This window comes from Lepisosteus platostomus, chromosome 8 (genome assembly GCF_059453375.1).
Source record: "Lepisosteus platostomus isolate fLepPlt1 chromosome 8, fLepPlt1.hap1, whole genome shotgun sequence".
NCBI lineage: Eukaryota > Metazoa > Chordata > Actinopteri > Semionotiformes > Lepisosteidae > Lepisosteus > Lepisosteus platostomus.
In genome coordinates this window covers 31,477,485-31,492,156 of record NC_142618.1, presented here as the reverse complement: position 1 = coordinate 31,492,156, position 14,672 = coordinate 31,477,485, and the positions used below count along the sequence as shown (strand labels likewise).

The following is a 14,672-nucleotide window of genomic DNA, read 5'->3' as shown; positions in this document are numbered from 1 at the left end:
TATGAGTTTCTGGGTATTATTTTGCACACATGTTTAGAAACATTAGAGAAATTGCAGGTGATCCTAAATACTGGGACAAATTTATTTAAAGTAGATTAAGCTTGTGTACAGTAAATATAGTAAAGCTAAAGTACTTTGCTGCATAACCCTTACATGCACTGACTGCTTCAAGTCTGTGTCCCATCAACATTAGCTTACACTTTTCTGTATATGAAACTGTATATGAAACTTGGTAAGCATAGATGGAATGCAATAGAGCAAATCTGCACTGCTATTGATAATTTGTTTTGCCTGAGTAAGTCTGAACATCTTAATTGCATGTATAGACCATAAAAGAACTAAGACCACATACTGCGGAAGTTAGTGATGTTTAAAATGGTCCCTGGGCTCAATTTCTGTGTGGAGTTTGTCAATTCCATGTGATCTTTCCAACTTCCCACCCTTCCACAAACATGCTATCTGAGTTAATCTGTGTCTCCACAGAGTCCAATTTGAGGTGAGTACTGTAGTTCTTTCCTGCATGCAGTGTTTGCTAGGTGAAACACAGAATGAAAACAATGAAACAGCTGTTGAAACAGATGGATAGTTTTTTATATATTTATTTTCATTAATTACATAGGATCTCTGGGATAATTATTTAGCGAGGTCATTTAGTCCTTGAAATGCATTAATTGTAAAGTCATCCCTGTGAGCATTCACCCCTAGCATGACCTGGAAACCCACAGCTAAATCTTCTTCCTAAACAGGCTAAAGAGATTCAGGTGTGTACATTCCTCTCACATTGTTTCCTCATCACACTAGCATCACACTAATGTAGTTGGTATAAGTATTACTGATAAACAAGTCCCCTTTCAAAATAACTAATCTCCTTAAAAATTACTCTAACATAATGCAACATAAAATATGATTTAAAGTATTTCTATAAAGATATTAATCGGCCTGTTTACTTGTACCCAACCTCTATCCATCCAGTTTGGGAGTGCTCCTTCCAGTTTGGTACATCCAACATATACAGTAGTTCAGAATAATGAGAACTGAAGCTTGCAGCTCAAAAGGTTTAGGTAATTAGAAAATAGTCTGCACAAATGAATTAATGAAGACTTTTAGCAGTTAACGTCTCAGAGGCCTTGGCAGTTAATCTTGGCAATCTTTCACGCCAGGCTTTTAATTAAATTATCTGTAAAAAGGAATTACTTTTATGTCGTTTTCATTCTAAACAATGCATAGATTTTTGATTCACCAGTTTACAACTGAAAAACTTGTCTAGGAGTATTTCCAAAAGGTATCTTGTAAGACATTAAGGGATCTGACACCCAGCCCTGGGAAATACCATTCAGTGCCAGATCCAGTTTAGAAGTCTGTCTAATGAGATATATTGATGATTGTGAGATAACAAACAATAGAAAATAAAAACCTTTTCAGAAGTTTCCAGGTGCAACTAACACATTTTAACTATTTCCTGGCACAAATCCTATGGAGATGTCCCTAAAAACAGGTAAACACAGCATGTTAGAATGTGTAACCAAAAGGAGATAATAAAGACACTCAGTAAAGCAGTCTGAGGACTGGGGTTGAGGTCCCCTGCACTGGGTGGATCAATCAACCTGCAATCATTCAACCCAGTTTTGCTTTGTTGGGCACCTTTTCAAGATGAGCATCTCAAACTATATGAAAAAGTACCACAGCTAGTTCTATAAAGAATAGTACAAAACCAGACTTCAAAACGTTGCTTCTTGGGGAAAAAATGTAGTTTTAATGGCATCAGACATAAATATGGTTTTTACAATTGTACCAAACCACACACTCTCATGATGCCCATATTTAGTAATGCTAACCACAAGATTTCGCGAAAGGAATTACTGTTGAATGATTAAATCACAGAATATGATGCAGGCTTCCCATATCACACCAGTTAAAGACCTATGGTGAGAGATTAGGTTTTCAGCCCAACTTTCTCATGAAGCTGTCTGACTTTGTCTGAAGGCAAATGTGTCTGACTGGTTTGGAAATGTTTCTCTGGACGACGGAGTCATTAAGAAAATTCCTGCATGAATCTCGGATGGAAAGAATTCAGGCGGTCCAGTATGTCCTCCATGGTGTCCAAGGGAACCAAGTTACACAGCCTGGGGAAACACAACAGAGTTATTAGTAGAGCTTTTAGATGCACAGTGTCCATCATGGGCTGTGTTAGTGAGCTCATCCATATTGCTATGCAAACTGGTATATTGCTACAGTGTACATGGCACATAACAAAATCTATGATCAAAGAAGCATTCCTAAAGCAGTGAATCTAATAACCTTTCAGTCAATTACAGTACTGTGCAAACTGCAAAATGTGTCACTCTGACCATCCTAGTTTCCACAAGATAATGCAGCCAATCAGCATTTGAAAAGCACCATGAAAAGATTCTCTAGGATGTTTGTGAGGACAGCTCGAAAGTGACAAACTTTCTAAAATTATAATGTTGGTGGTATAACTGTGGCCAGGAACGTTTACCTAAAATTATTTTTTTCCCCCAACAGTCTTGCAATCTTTTTTGCCATCAGAAATATGCAAATGCAATATGTGATGAAATGAATGTGCCTCCTGCCAGAATCGATTCTCAAGTTCAAACATGGTCTTCATGAATACATGTAGTATTTAAGGCCTGTTACAGCTGGTTGTAGAACTTTTGACTTTTGATTTTATATTACCTATAAAATACTGTGGGACATGCAGAGCTGTATTAAATTTGTTCAGCCAAATAATTTCATGAAGTTGTGATGTCTTGAGTCAGATGAAAGTCTTTGGGGTGAGATGTGGCGCTCAGGCTACTGGGATTGGCAGCCCAGTGTGAACAGCAAGAACAGGGTCTGTACCTGATATGGTAGGTGCCTTCCCTCTGACCCACGTCACAGCCAGGAGTCGAGCACACCCCTGCCTCCTCCAGCAGCCTGCTGCAGTAGAATCTGTCAGGCTCCATCCCCTCTGCCTGGACAGAGGTACAAAATGTTTGAATAATTAAAAAACCTTTACACACACAAATGCCAGTGTATAGCTGTGTAAAGAAAACAGATAACTGTAGTAATTCCTAGCATTAACACAGCACTCTCTCTTACAGACCTTGTGAGGCAGTCAGTGCATAAAATTGTTTAAATTTTTATTTACTGATTTATGTAGTAATTAAATTGCATATTTAATAATAACAGAACAGAAAATGCAAAAGATATATAGAAGGAGATTATACAGTAAAATGCCATGAACAATGAAAACAAATCTAGTTGCAAAGCAAAAATGAATTGCATCTTAAAATGTGACTTAATCTCAAAGGACATAATATCCAGTTTGCAAAGAGTTCGATTCTTTTGAGGTTCTAAAATTTGTGTCTATTGTCAACATCTACAGTAAGCCTGTCATACTCTGTCCCTTTACATCCACTTTAATTTAAAATGCAGCCTTTCACCCATATAACAGCAAATAGCACGACTGAAGACTTTCTTTAGAGCGGTAATATGTGGAAAGGCTTGTGGATGCTAGCTCTGTTAATGCAGGTGGTGATACTTCACTCCTTGCTTGTTCTGCTTTAACTGCTCACCCTGGCCTGCTCTACAGCTCGTGGGGGGAGGTGCAGGCGGGGGAAGATGTACAGAGAGCCCTGTACAGGCTGATAGCTGACTCCAGGCAAGCTGTCCAGAGTCTCCTGCACTCTCCTGGCATTGTGGGCCAGTGTCTCCAGAATGGCCTGGGACTCCTGTGAGCAGAACAGAGGGTCAATCAGTATACACGTTTGCAAGGTGTTTAATAAGCCGATCTACACTGCCATTTTAAACTCGTGTCCAGCAAGAATAAATTCTGGGGATCAGTGAGTACATTTTCATAGTGAACAAGGAGCTCTATGGTGCTAAATTACAAATACTAAATAAATGGCTGTGCATTGGCAGTCGACGACGGACAGGGATCAGTTCTTTCTCTTGCTGTCTCATGCGGATCCCTGTACTTTTCTCGTTCTGACTGGTTTCTAAGCCACACAATCTGTCACAGACGGTTCAGAGACACAGCTGCACTGCTACACTCACTAACTCTGACGGAGGACTGCACTCTACTCTGGTAATCTGAATGTGTTTTAAATTTTAGTTTGGATTATGATTACTAGATTTAGAGATGACACTGTAGCATGTTGCTGTCCCATAGTGCTGAGGCCCGGGGTTCAATTCCTGGGGTGCTATCTGTACCCCATGTTCACTTGGGGTTCCTCGGGATACTCTGGTTATTTCCCATAGTACAAAGATATAAAGAACTGGTAGGCTAATTGGCATCTGGGAAACAGGCCTTGGTGTGAGTGTGTGTGCTGCAATGGACTAGTGTCCTGTCCTGGGTGTATCCTGCTTTGTTTCTATTGTTGTCTGGGATAGGCTCCAGCTTCCCTGTGATTCTGTATTGGATAGAGTGGTTAGAAAATGGATGGATGGATTAGATTTAGATGACATTCACCTCCAAATGCAACACTACAGTATTTTTCCTTTTTCACTCACTATGCTAATATCCTAGGCTGAAGGTGTAACATTCAGCCAGGCCATGGTGAGATCTAACTGAAATGGTCATAAATGCCAAAGAACTGTGCGTGTCTGTGAAGTCATGCTGGGTGCAGACCAATGGACTCCGGAGTGGTGAGTGAGGCGCCTACTGCTTTGAAGATGGGGTAGGAGGGGTCTTCGTGACCCGGAGGGTTTGTCATAATATCCAGGGCGATCTGGCCAGTGATGGAGGAAGAAAGATACATCTCGAAAAGCCTGATGGCACACTTCTTCACCTCAGGATCAAGGTTCACAAACTCCACATACCCACAGCGCAGCCCACACCTGCGAAGACAGGGAGCAGCCTGCCTAACAACCAGTCTGTCTCACTCCATATACTGGAAACACTCACATTCCTTCAATCAATCTGCATTTTGTATTTTTATGATATACACATATACTGTAGTGTCATTCTGTAACATGACTGTAAAGCCTTGCACTTTAGAACCAGTAGAGTTACAATACTGATAGTGACTATAGTAAAATACACACCAGAAGTGTATAATTATCATATTGGGTCAACATTTAATTTGAAATTTTTACACAATTACTTTTGCTTGCACCTCACAATTTGGGTTTACTTCGAAGTTTTGGGGGTTTGAGAAACCATTCGTTTTCATGCACACAGTATTTTTCAGAATAAAATTTCTTTCCATTCTACTGGGCCAGGTGTTTTAATTTTGTATGCATAAACATGAAAGACTGCTTAACTGTATGGTTGTTCTCCCATTGTGTGGCAATAGTTAAGTTACACTGGAGTTTGTTACACTGTTAGTTACACTGTTACGTTTTTGGAATCTCAGCTAGTTATTGTTCTTTTTCCCACTTATGGAAGACATTTAAACCTTTTACTGATATGCACAATATACTATAGAGCATAAATCCAACTGCAAAGGAATCTTACACAAATTAATCCAGAGTGGATAATTCGTAATATAGAGTAAGAAAGGAATGGTGTTGTAACCTTTTTTGGCATTTTATTGACATTTTTCTGTCCTAAATTGAAAAGTCTGAAATAAATCTTATTTACTTAGGGCTCAGCCTTCCAGTCTTGATGCAATCAGCTTTAAAAAAAATCAGGAAAGGCATTCTGTTCAAAGTAACAGAGTACAATCACTTACAGGTGGCTCAATGAACGTGGAGCTCTTGAAGGCAGGTGTATTTAAATACCAAGGTACATCGAAAAGAGCACAATTTTGGGGAGTCCCAGAATCCTTAGCAGCAAAGGAAGAAGTGAATCCCATTTGAACAGATACCCCTGTGCAAAATTAGCACTGGTATTTGATGCAAAAGGGATGAGTGAGAGAATTTTTATTCTGATCAAATAGCTGTAGATTTAAATAACTGGACATACAGTACAAAACTGCCCTAGCACTTACTCTCCTGTGAAGCCTTTGGAGACAGAGTGCAAAGAGGCCAATTCTACCATGTCGGAGTACGAGGGCCCCATCTCATACAGCACCTTCTTATAAGAGACAAATGCACTGCCCTCACCAAACACTGTCTGCTGGTACACCTGTAACACAGACAGAGGCAGAGAAATGGGAAGAGAACATATGTGAGAAAGTTGGAACCAAGACATCAAAAGTCTGAATAATGAAGATAAAGTGTCTCACAACAAACAATGTGTCAAACGAAGGAAAATTGTGATTGTGATGAGGCACAATCAACAGTGCATACCAGCACTGAGAAAATCATGCAAAAAAATAATATTTTTGTAATAGTTCACATTTGGAAAATATTATTAATTTTTATGTCTATATATAAATACAAATAACTACAAGTGAGACCTCATTTAGAATACTGTATGCTATTGCGATCACCAATCACAAAAAAGTATTCCTGCACTGAAATAAGTCCAGAGAGTGCAATAATATGCTTTCCAAGACTTAAGAGAATTTCCAACACTTTTTAGCCTTAAACAGACAAGTGTATGAAGGAACCTGACAAATCACAGGACATAAATGTAAACTACATGAAAGTGCTTAATTGAAAACAAGGGAAACTTCCTTACTGAAAGATAGTAGGAATATGGAACAAGCTAACCAGGGCAAGTTGTTGAAAAACAGTAACCTAATTTCTTAAAAAAACAACTGCATAAAATCCTCAGATCAATTAGCCAGAAACTACCAAGCAGGATAGGCTTCCTTGTGTTTGTAACCTTTCTTACAGTATGTTCTTTTGTAGTGACTGCACAGTAGCACATCAATTTGCCAAACAGTTTGTCATACTGTAAACTCACCTCATCAACCAGCAAGAACAGCTTCTCTTCCGCGGCAAATCGAATCACCTCTTCAATGGATTCCCTGCTCTGTACGTGGCCTGTTGCAGCAGAGCAGAGGAATAGAGTCAGTACCTTAACGATCTGATATCATGTGATGACTTCCACTTGGTCAAAGGAGAAAAAAGTTGTTTGTTGGTCCATCAACACAGTTTGGAAAACAACTTGGAACCATTTTTTACAATAATTATTGTGCGTAGGTACCTCCTGCCCCAGTCATATCTGGACAACTTGAGACGGTGTGGAAATAAAACATAATCCTGAAATAAAATTAATATAAACTCAGCATTAAACATTTATTTTTTTTATTAGGGATGCAACATGACTGTATATTATACTGTAGGTTTCTTTTAAGACAAGCAAAAACCAAATCAGTACAATACATTATTTTTTAAATTTCTTTGAAATCAATTATGTGGTCCTGGGTCCTTTTGAATAATTAAGAATTAATGTCAGTTTTTAAAGCTTTAAGGCTAAAGTATTCATTTGTAAACACCTGTACTGTGTCATGTTGTCCTGGAATGACAAGATAAGATGGCAACCTTAATTGTTGAGGGTACACACAATTGTTTACCCATTGTAAGGAATATTTAAGGGTTCTTTATGTAGTATTAACTGCGTAGATAACTGAGCATGAAGGAATTATCATAAAAAGACTGGTCATATGATCTTTCTTTTGTGAATGTTTTGCTTTGCTTCTGTTTTGAAATCTGAACTTAAAAACACTTTCTCCTAGATCATGTGGCTCTTTTCTTTATGTGGTCACCTCAAACACAAATCCAATAAGGGCAAAGGAGGAAACACTTCCAGATGTGTACAGTTAAGGTTTTTGAGGCTTACCTGTGGGGTTTCCTGGGTTGATGATATACAGTGCTCTGGGGCTGCAGTGCCCTCTAGCCGTTTGGAGGGCTCGGCGCAGCTCATTCACCTGCAGGTCCCAGCCTTGCTCCTCTGAGAGGTGGTATGGCACAATCGCCCCTCCAACCTCTAATACTGCTATTTTGAAGTAGCTGTACGAAGGCACTGGCATCAGCACTCCTGTCTGAGCGTGTCCCTCTCCATGGACCAGAATCTTCAGGATGCACTGGTGCAGATGAGAGAAAATTTCATCAATTAATCAAATCGTCAATTACATCACAATTTTTTAATCACTTTATTCTTCCTTGACCTGTTTGTAATCTGAAGGCTACAACTCTTCATACAGTGACAAGTCATAAAATCAGTCTCTGAATGGATGGTGAAGACATGAAATAGCTGCTTAGTCCTGTGACACAGGTGTACTACAAGCTAAGCTCTAAGCACACCAGCAGTGCAGTGCTTTATCCAGCTTGATCAAATCAGGATGTGCTCTTGTCAAATGAGCTACCATGGCTCTGGTATTGTCTTTATCCTTAATTGTTGTTAAAACAGTAGCATAAAACATTTAAACCGCTCCCACATCTGTGAGATTATCATAGGACTGGGACTCCATAATGCTTAATAATTATTTTGTCTTGTTGCAGACTCTGAAGTCGACTTATCTGTGAATTAAGATTCAGCTGGTTTGTTATTAAACAATCTATCACATTATCATAATAAAATAGTAATTGTAAGGAACTGACATTTGATCTCAGAAAGTGTTTGCACAGGATGGCCACTGCCAAGAAGCAGCCTAAACAGGAAATATACAGGTAACTGCCAAAATAAAGAAAACAGTTGAGTAAAAGAGGGATACAAAGTATAGTGAAAGCAGGTGCTTCTACACAGGTGTGATACCTGAGTTAATTAAGCAATTAAAACTCCCATCATGCTGTATAATTTCCCATCGGCCTTTATCAATCATGGCCTCTTAACAATCCCCCTCTATGAATTGGCTTCATTACTCTGCTCTCCTCCCCACTGATAGCTGATGTGTGGTGAGAGTTCTGGCACACTATGGCTGCCGTCGCATCATCCAGGTAGATGCTGCACATTGGTGGTGGTGGAGGGGAGTCCCCATTACCTGTAAAGCGCTTTGAGTGGAGTGTCCAGAAAAGCGCTATATAAGTGTAAGCAATTATTATTATAAAATGCTGGGTAGACTCAGTTGCACATTATTTTGACTACCGTGGCTAGAAGAGATCCCAATGACTTTGAGAGAGGGGAGATTGTTGACGTTTGGCTGGAGCTTCAGTGATGAAGGCTGCTCAACTTGTTGATGTTTCATGCGAAACAGTGGCTAAGGTGGTGTTGGTATGGAAGTCTGAAGGAAAGACATCGTGATCTAGAAGCAACTGTAGTCAAAAATGCATACTCCTCGACTGTGAAGTCCGTACATTGGTTCAAGATGCAAGGGAACATAGACGAGCAAGTCCGAATCAATTGACTGCAGATGTCAATCTAAGACGTAATGAGGTAGTTTCATCAAGCATAGTCCATCAAGAACTTCACAGAGAGGGATACTATGGTTGGGCTGTAGTGCACAAACCATTTATTACACCAACAAATGCACTTTTGCGAGTAAAGTGGTGCAAAAGACACATGCAGTGGAAAAAGGTCATATGGTCAAATCAGTCATCCTTCACCCTGTTCTCAACAAGCTAACGAGTATGTGTGTGTGCACACGTAAAGCTTAAAGGCTTGAGTGCTTGCTTCCCGCAGTGAAAGGCTCTTATGGTGTAGGGTGCATTTTCCTGGTATGGTTTAGGTCCACTCAACCCCTCAGAGGGCAAAGTAAAAGGGGCGGTGCGGTGGCTCTGTGGCTAAGGATCTGCTCATGTGGCTGGGAGGTTGCTGGTTCAAATCCCACGGCTGGCAGAGGAATCCTACTCTGTTGGGCCCCTGAGCAAGGCCCTTAACCTCAGTTGCTCCAGGGATGCTGTATAAATGGCTGACCTTGTGCTCTGACCCCAAGCTTCTCTCTCCCTGTCTGTGTGCCTGTGTTTCATGGAGAGCAAACTGGGGTAAGCAAAAAGTTAAATTCCTAATACAATAAATTTTATATGGCCAATGAAGTGATTTTATCTGATCTAAATGCCAATCAATACAAAGCCATTCTGAGTGAACCCGTTCACCATGTGGTGAGTCTCTTCTGTGCCCCCATCCATAGGGCAAGAGTGGTCTCTGAAAATTATGCAAACTATGTGACATGGTGGTCCCAGTCACCATATCTAAACCCAATCCAACACTTTCTGGAGCAGTGCTTGAGACTGCATTTTCTCTTATTCTTCTTCTTCTTTTTCACAGCCTTAGTCCCAGACTGTCCTGGGGTCAGCTGCTTTGGTTGCTCTTCTCCACTGGTTGCTCTGTCGAGCACATCTTCCTCACTCACTTCACATACCTCCATATCTTTCTCACACAATCTATCCATCTCTTTCTAGGCCTGCCTCTTCTTCTGTTACCTTCCACCTCAAATTCCATTACCCTCTTTGTTACTTCCTCAACGTCCCTCCACTTTTATTTTGGCAGGTATCTACATATGCATGTATGAAATGGACACAATTTTAATATATAAAACAAGCCCTAGAAAACCACCAGAGAAATCCCAGTATTTTCACCTACTTAAACACCTGCTTGAAAAATCATAAACAATCTGAACACCACAAAAACATGTTTATAATTACATGGCAATGCCAAGAAAAATGAAATGTATCTCGATGCCTCATATTCGCCGGATGTTGAAGATGCCTTAAATAACTCCATTCCCAGGAGCAGAACGTGAAGTAACATGTTTTCCTTAACAACAGTGTTAAGGCTTCCTTAATGGCAGAGAATGAGGTGTTAATGTGAACACATTTTGAGACAAGCAATACTTTTAAAGATGTTGATCTAATGTGTCTCACCCTTATGGCATCCTGTCCACCTGAAGTGATAAAGATATTATCGGGGTCAGAAGGCACCCCCCCGTCTCGCTGTGAGATGAACTCTGACACACTGCGTCGAATGCTGAGGATGCCGCAGGGAGGTGAGTACGAGCCTGGAAATACATACACAGTCACGCACAGCGCCAGTACAGACAGAAGTGAGGCAAGTCAGTATTGAGTGTTGAAAAAGAGTGCATTCACAACCCGTTAGTGATGTGTGAATTGGGAGGCATTGTGCGCAGGTCCAGTAGTTACCGAGACTTCCTCCTTCACAGTTCTTCAATAATCTCTGGGCTCTCTGCTCGACGTCAGCAGGGAATCGGTCACTGTGGAGAAGCTCGGGGTACAGACAGACAGCCAATACCTGCACAGTACAGAAAGACAATTAGAGGACAATTTCAGGGTTACCCTTTACCAGTGTACAGTAGTAAGTCCCAGTATTATACAACTGTCCTCCATCTAGAGATTTATGGTGCATTATCCAGGTGGATGCTGCACATTGGTGGTGGTGGAGGGGAGTCCCCATTACCTGTAAAGCGCTTTGAGTGGAGTGTCCAGAAAAGCGCTATATAATTGTAAGCAATTATTATCATTATTATCTATGTAGAAAATCCTTATATACTTTTTGCCTTTTTTTGTATTCGCTGTCTTTTGGTTTTTCTAACTCTGCTACACGTTGTCAGAAGAAGGGTGAAGCTTCCTGATCTCCTTCCGAACTGCTTCTTCCTTCTGGGGAACTTTCACAGTTGGAAAGTCCTCGAAGGACAAAACGTCCCTCTCCATTAACATGCAGTGTGGCAGTCTAGGCACTACAGATGATCATACAGTACAATGATGAATATGTACAGGCACCGTAGCAAAATGTATGAAAACATAAATCTCTTCAAACACAGACTATTCTCATTTTTGACAAGTTCAACTTGTGTTCGGTTTCGGTCTATCATGGAAGACTCAAAGTCACAGCACTGACAAAATCCATGGGGTCTCTGGCAGCCACTTCAAACAACCCTGTGAGTTTTGTGCTTTATCCTGTTATGACCAGAGTCCATGTCTCACAGACACTGCAGTCCAGATTTTCTCAATTAGCAAAACTCTGCAGAGACAATGCAGAAATATGACCTAATTTTCTGCTTGTATAATACCTGCATTTACATTTATTAATTGTACCCTTTGTAAACCCTAAGAGCTAAGGTCCTTTTTCCCTTTTACAACTATTATCCCCCATTTCCCCCTGACATAGCAACAAAATATAGCTAAAGATAAATATAGCTAAAGACACAAATTCATGATTCTCAGAGAGACATATACTGTATATTATTTGCCAATAGGGGCCTCAAGTCTAGAACTGGCTACAGTGCCTTGGAAAAGTATTCATACTGTTCCTATTGTGTCCCATTTTCTAAAATTACAGAACACTGCATTTTTATTTAATATTTTACCTAAACTTTGCAGTACAGTGGCACAATGGTTACAATAGTTGACTTGCTGCACTGGGGCCCTGGGTTCAATTTTGGACCTGGGGTGCTATCTGTATGGAGTTTATATGTTCTCCCCAGGTTTGTGTGGGTTTCCTTTGGGTGCTCTAGTTTCCTCCCATAGTCCAAAGACACACTGGTGGGTTAATTGACTTCCGGAAAAACCTGCCCTGGTGTGAGTGTTTGTGTGATGAACAGGGGTCTAAATCCTATCCCATCCAGATGGGATACCTCCCCTGCACTCCCTGTATAGGAAGAAGCAGTTAAAAAATGGATGTATAAATGGATTAACTGTACTTCATTTTTGTTTTTTTTAATGTGGAATTGGTTGTGCATACAGTATAACAAATAGTGGTTGCTACTTCTACACAAGAACAAGCCTTCAACTATCACTAGACTGACCTGCCGAAGGAAGGAGATGGGCTTCATCCCGGCCATGTGAGCATCCCCTGAACTCACATCTATCAGCTTCTTATAAGGCTTCTTCATTCCCTGCAGAGAGGGGCACAGAGTAAAGTCTGTACTTCACACAGTACTATCTACAGTACCTCACACAGTATTGTCAACTGCATACCTCTAACAATACAGTCTGTGCCTCACACAGTATATGACTGTACCACACACAGTACAGCCAATATCTCGTGCAGTACAGTCTGTACCTCGCACATTAAAGCCTGTGCCTCACATAGTGCTGTCTGTACCTCACAGTACTATGTACACCTTGCACATATATACAGTATAGTATACAGTATATCTCATATACAGTCCAATAGCTGGGAAATATAGGATACCTTTCCTTGTTGTTTATTTCTAGCTTACTTGTTTGTTTTAACTATCCTCTGTAGGACTGGACAGCACTCTACAGTATTCCACTGTCTTCTGTAGGACTTGACTGTACTCTTGTACTCTGCTGTATTTGACTGAATTCTCTACTACTACTGTCACAATAATCTCCTCAGCTGTACTCACAGTATTCTGTGGTACCGGACTTTATACCATAATTTATCCACCATAGGTTAAAATACCTGCAGTAGCTCCTTTCTGATCTCTCTTGCTCGCATTCTTATGAATTCTTTATCGAGGACTTTTATACTCCTCGCACAGGGGTTGACCTCATTCAGGGTCAGACCTTTGCCCTTGAAATCCATTTCACCTTCCTCACTGTAGAAGCCTGTGTCAAAGGATAAGAAGTGTTATTCACATACCATCCATCGGTAGCTTCTCAGTGCATGAGAAGTGCTGTCCTGAAAAGCCCTTATATATAAATCTTAGAAAAATAAGAATTAAATGATTCAAGTGTCCAGAAATGAAGTGACCATCTAAGGATCACTGACTTCGGTTCTTCATGTTCAGTCCCGTCTCCTCAAAATATTTAATTTTATAATTAGATTTTATTTAAGCCAGCTACTTTGTGGCCCATAAATGAAGGCCAAATAATTATTAACAGCACCGCACTCTCACCCCAAAGTCTGTGACTCACCCGTTAGAAGCACACTGCAACCCAGCTAAGCCCCTTTCTGTCTGCTGCTGTTGTCCTGTCTGTGAGCAGGTTTCTCTCTCAAAGACTGGCTTCAGCACTGTGATAAATTCATCCACACTCTCACACTCTCTGAGCCTTAGAGGAACCGTGGTGGAACTAATATAATCTTTAACTCATAACACTTAACCTAATTAGTTAATCTTTCACCACAGTTATCATTTGCAATGAAGCCAAGACAGTGTAAGAGATACCAAAAATCCCCATCTTTTTTAAAAAATTGATTCATGTTTAATAAATGTGTTAAAGATTTCTGATTTTTTATTTGAAAGCTCACAAACATAAACATGAACATATAGCTAGGGAGACAAAAATGGGAGACATGATGAAGGTAAAAAGAAACTGAGATTAATGTGTGCTTGCACTTTAAAAGCCATGTTAAATTAAATAATGCAAGACGTGGGACTAAAATAGAAACTTTCTGGGTAATAAATAAATAAAACCATGTAAATCTCCTGCGCCTGCTTGTCAACATGTGAAAACTTCTGTGGGCTTCAATGTACACCTATATTATTTCTGCTTACATGTGTTCAATAGAACAATGTGGAAATAACAGCCCATTGCAGAAGGTATGTAGGGGAAAACAACCACAGTATAATAAAACATAAATGTTAAAAGAAAGCTCTCCTATTGCGACCTGTATGATGACCTTGTGGCAGAAATGAGGACAGTAGTATCAGCTAACCAGCCACTAGCAGACATTAGGGTCTCTATTGTAAGTATATACTGTAGGTCCACAGGTGGTACAGTACATTGATTTAATTAGTTGACTTAATTAGTTAACTGGTGGAGGCTGAGAGCCACAAAATTAACATGGGAATAATTTAGACTGCTAGGTTTATAAAGGGAAACTGCAATAAGTTGGACTGGTATAGAGTAAGGTTTTGGTAGGTTAAACCTAAAAACCTAAAAGATTTTTGGGCTTTTTTTTGCTGATTAAAGTCTTGTAGCACAGTATCTTTGCTGTCCATTCTGTCCTCCCGCCTCTTTAAAAGGAGGCCCAG

At 40.2% G+C, this 14,672-nt stretch overlaps 1 protein-coding gene across 3 annotated transcripts; it reads right to left on the bottom strand.

Annotated features, from left to right (window-relative positions):
* Nucleotides 1-1,730: 1,730 nt before the first annotated feature.
* On the bottom strand, nt 1,731-13,751 carry LOC148657202 (alanine aminotransferase 2-like). 3 transcript variants are annotated; one of them, XM_088643139.1, is made up of 12 exons: nt 13,612-13,751; nt 13,157-13,302; nt 12,534-12,623; nt 10,912-11,020; nt 10,636-10,769; nt 7,676-7,919; nt 6,797-6,876; nt 5,934-6,070; nt 4,791-4,839; nt 3,576-3,731; nt 2,860-2,972; nt 1,731-2,123 (listed from the first exon to the last, which is right to left on the bottom strand). In XM_088643139.1, exons 2-12 carry the CDS (start codon nt 13,277-13,279, stop codon nt 2,033-2,035), a joined length of 1,326 nt encoding a protein of 441 aa, XP_088499265.1. In that variant the 5' UTR covers nt 13,280-13,302; nt 13,612-13,751; the 3' UTR covers nt 1,731-2,032. The 3 variants fall into 3 exon arrangements, with proteins under 3 accessions (XP_088499265.1, XP_088499263.1, XP_088499264.1); XM_088643137.1 differs by having other exon boundaries at nt 4,665-4,839; nt 13,612-13,748; XM_088643138.1 differs by lacking the exon at nt 12,534-12,623 and having other exon boundaries at nt 4,665-4,839; nt 13,612-13,749.
* Nucleotides 13,752-14,672: the final 921 nt, after the last annotated feature.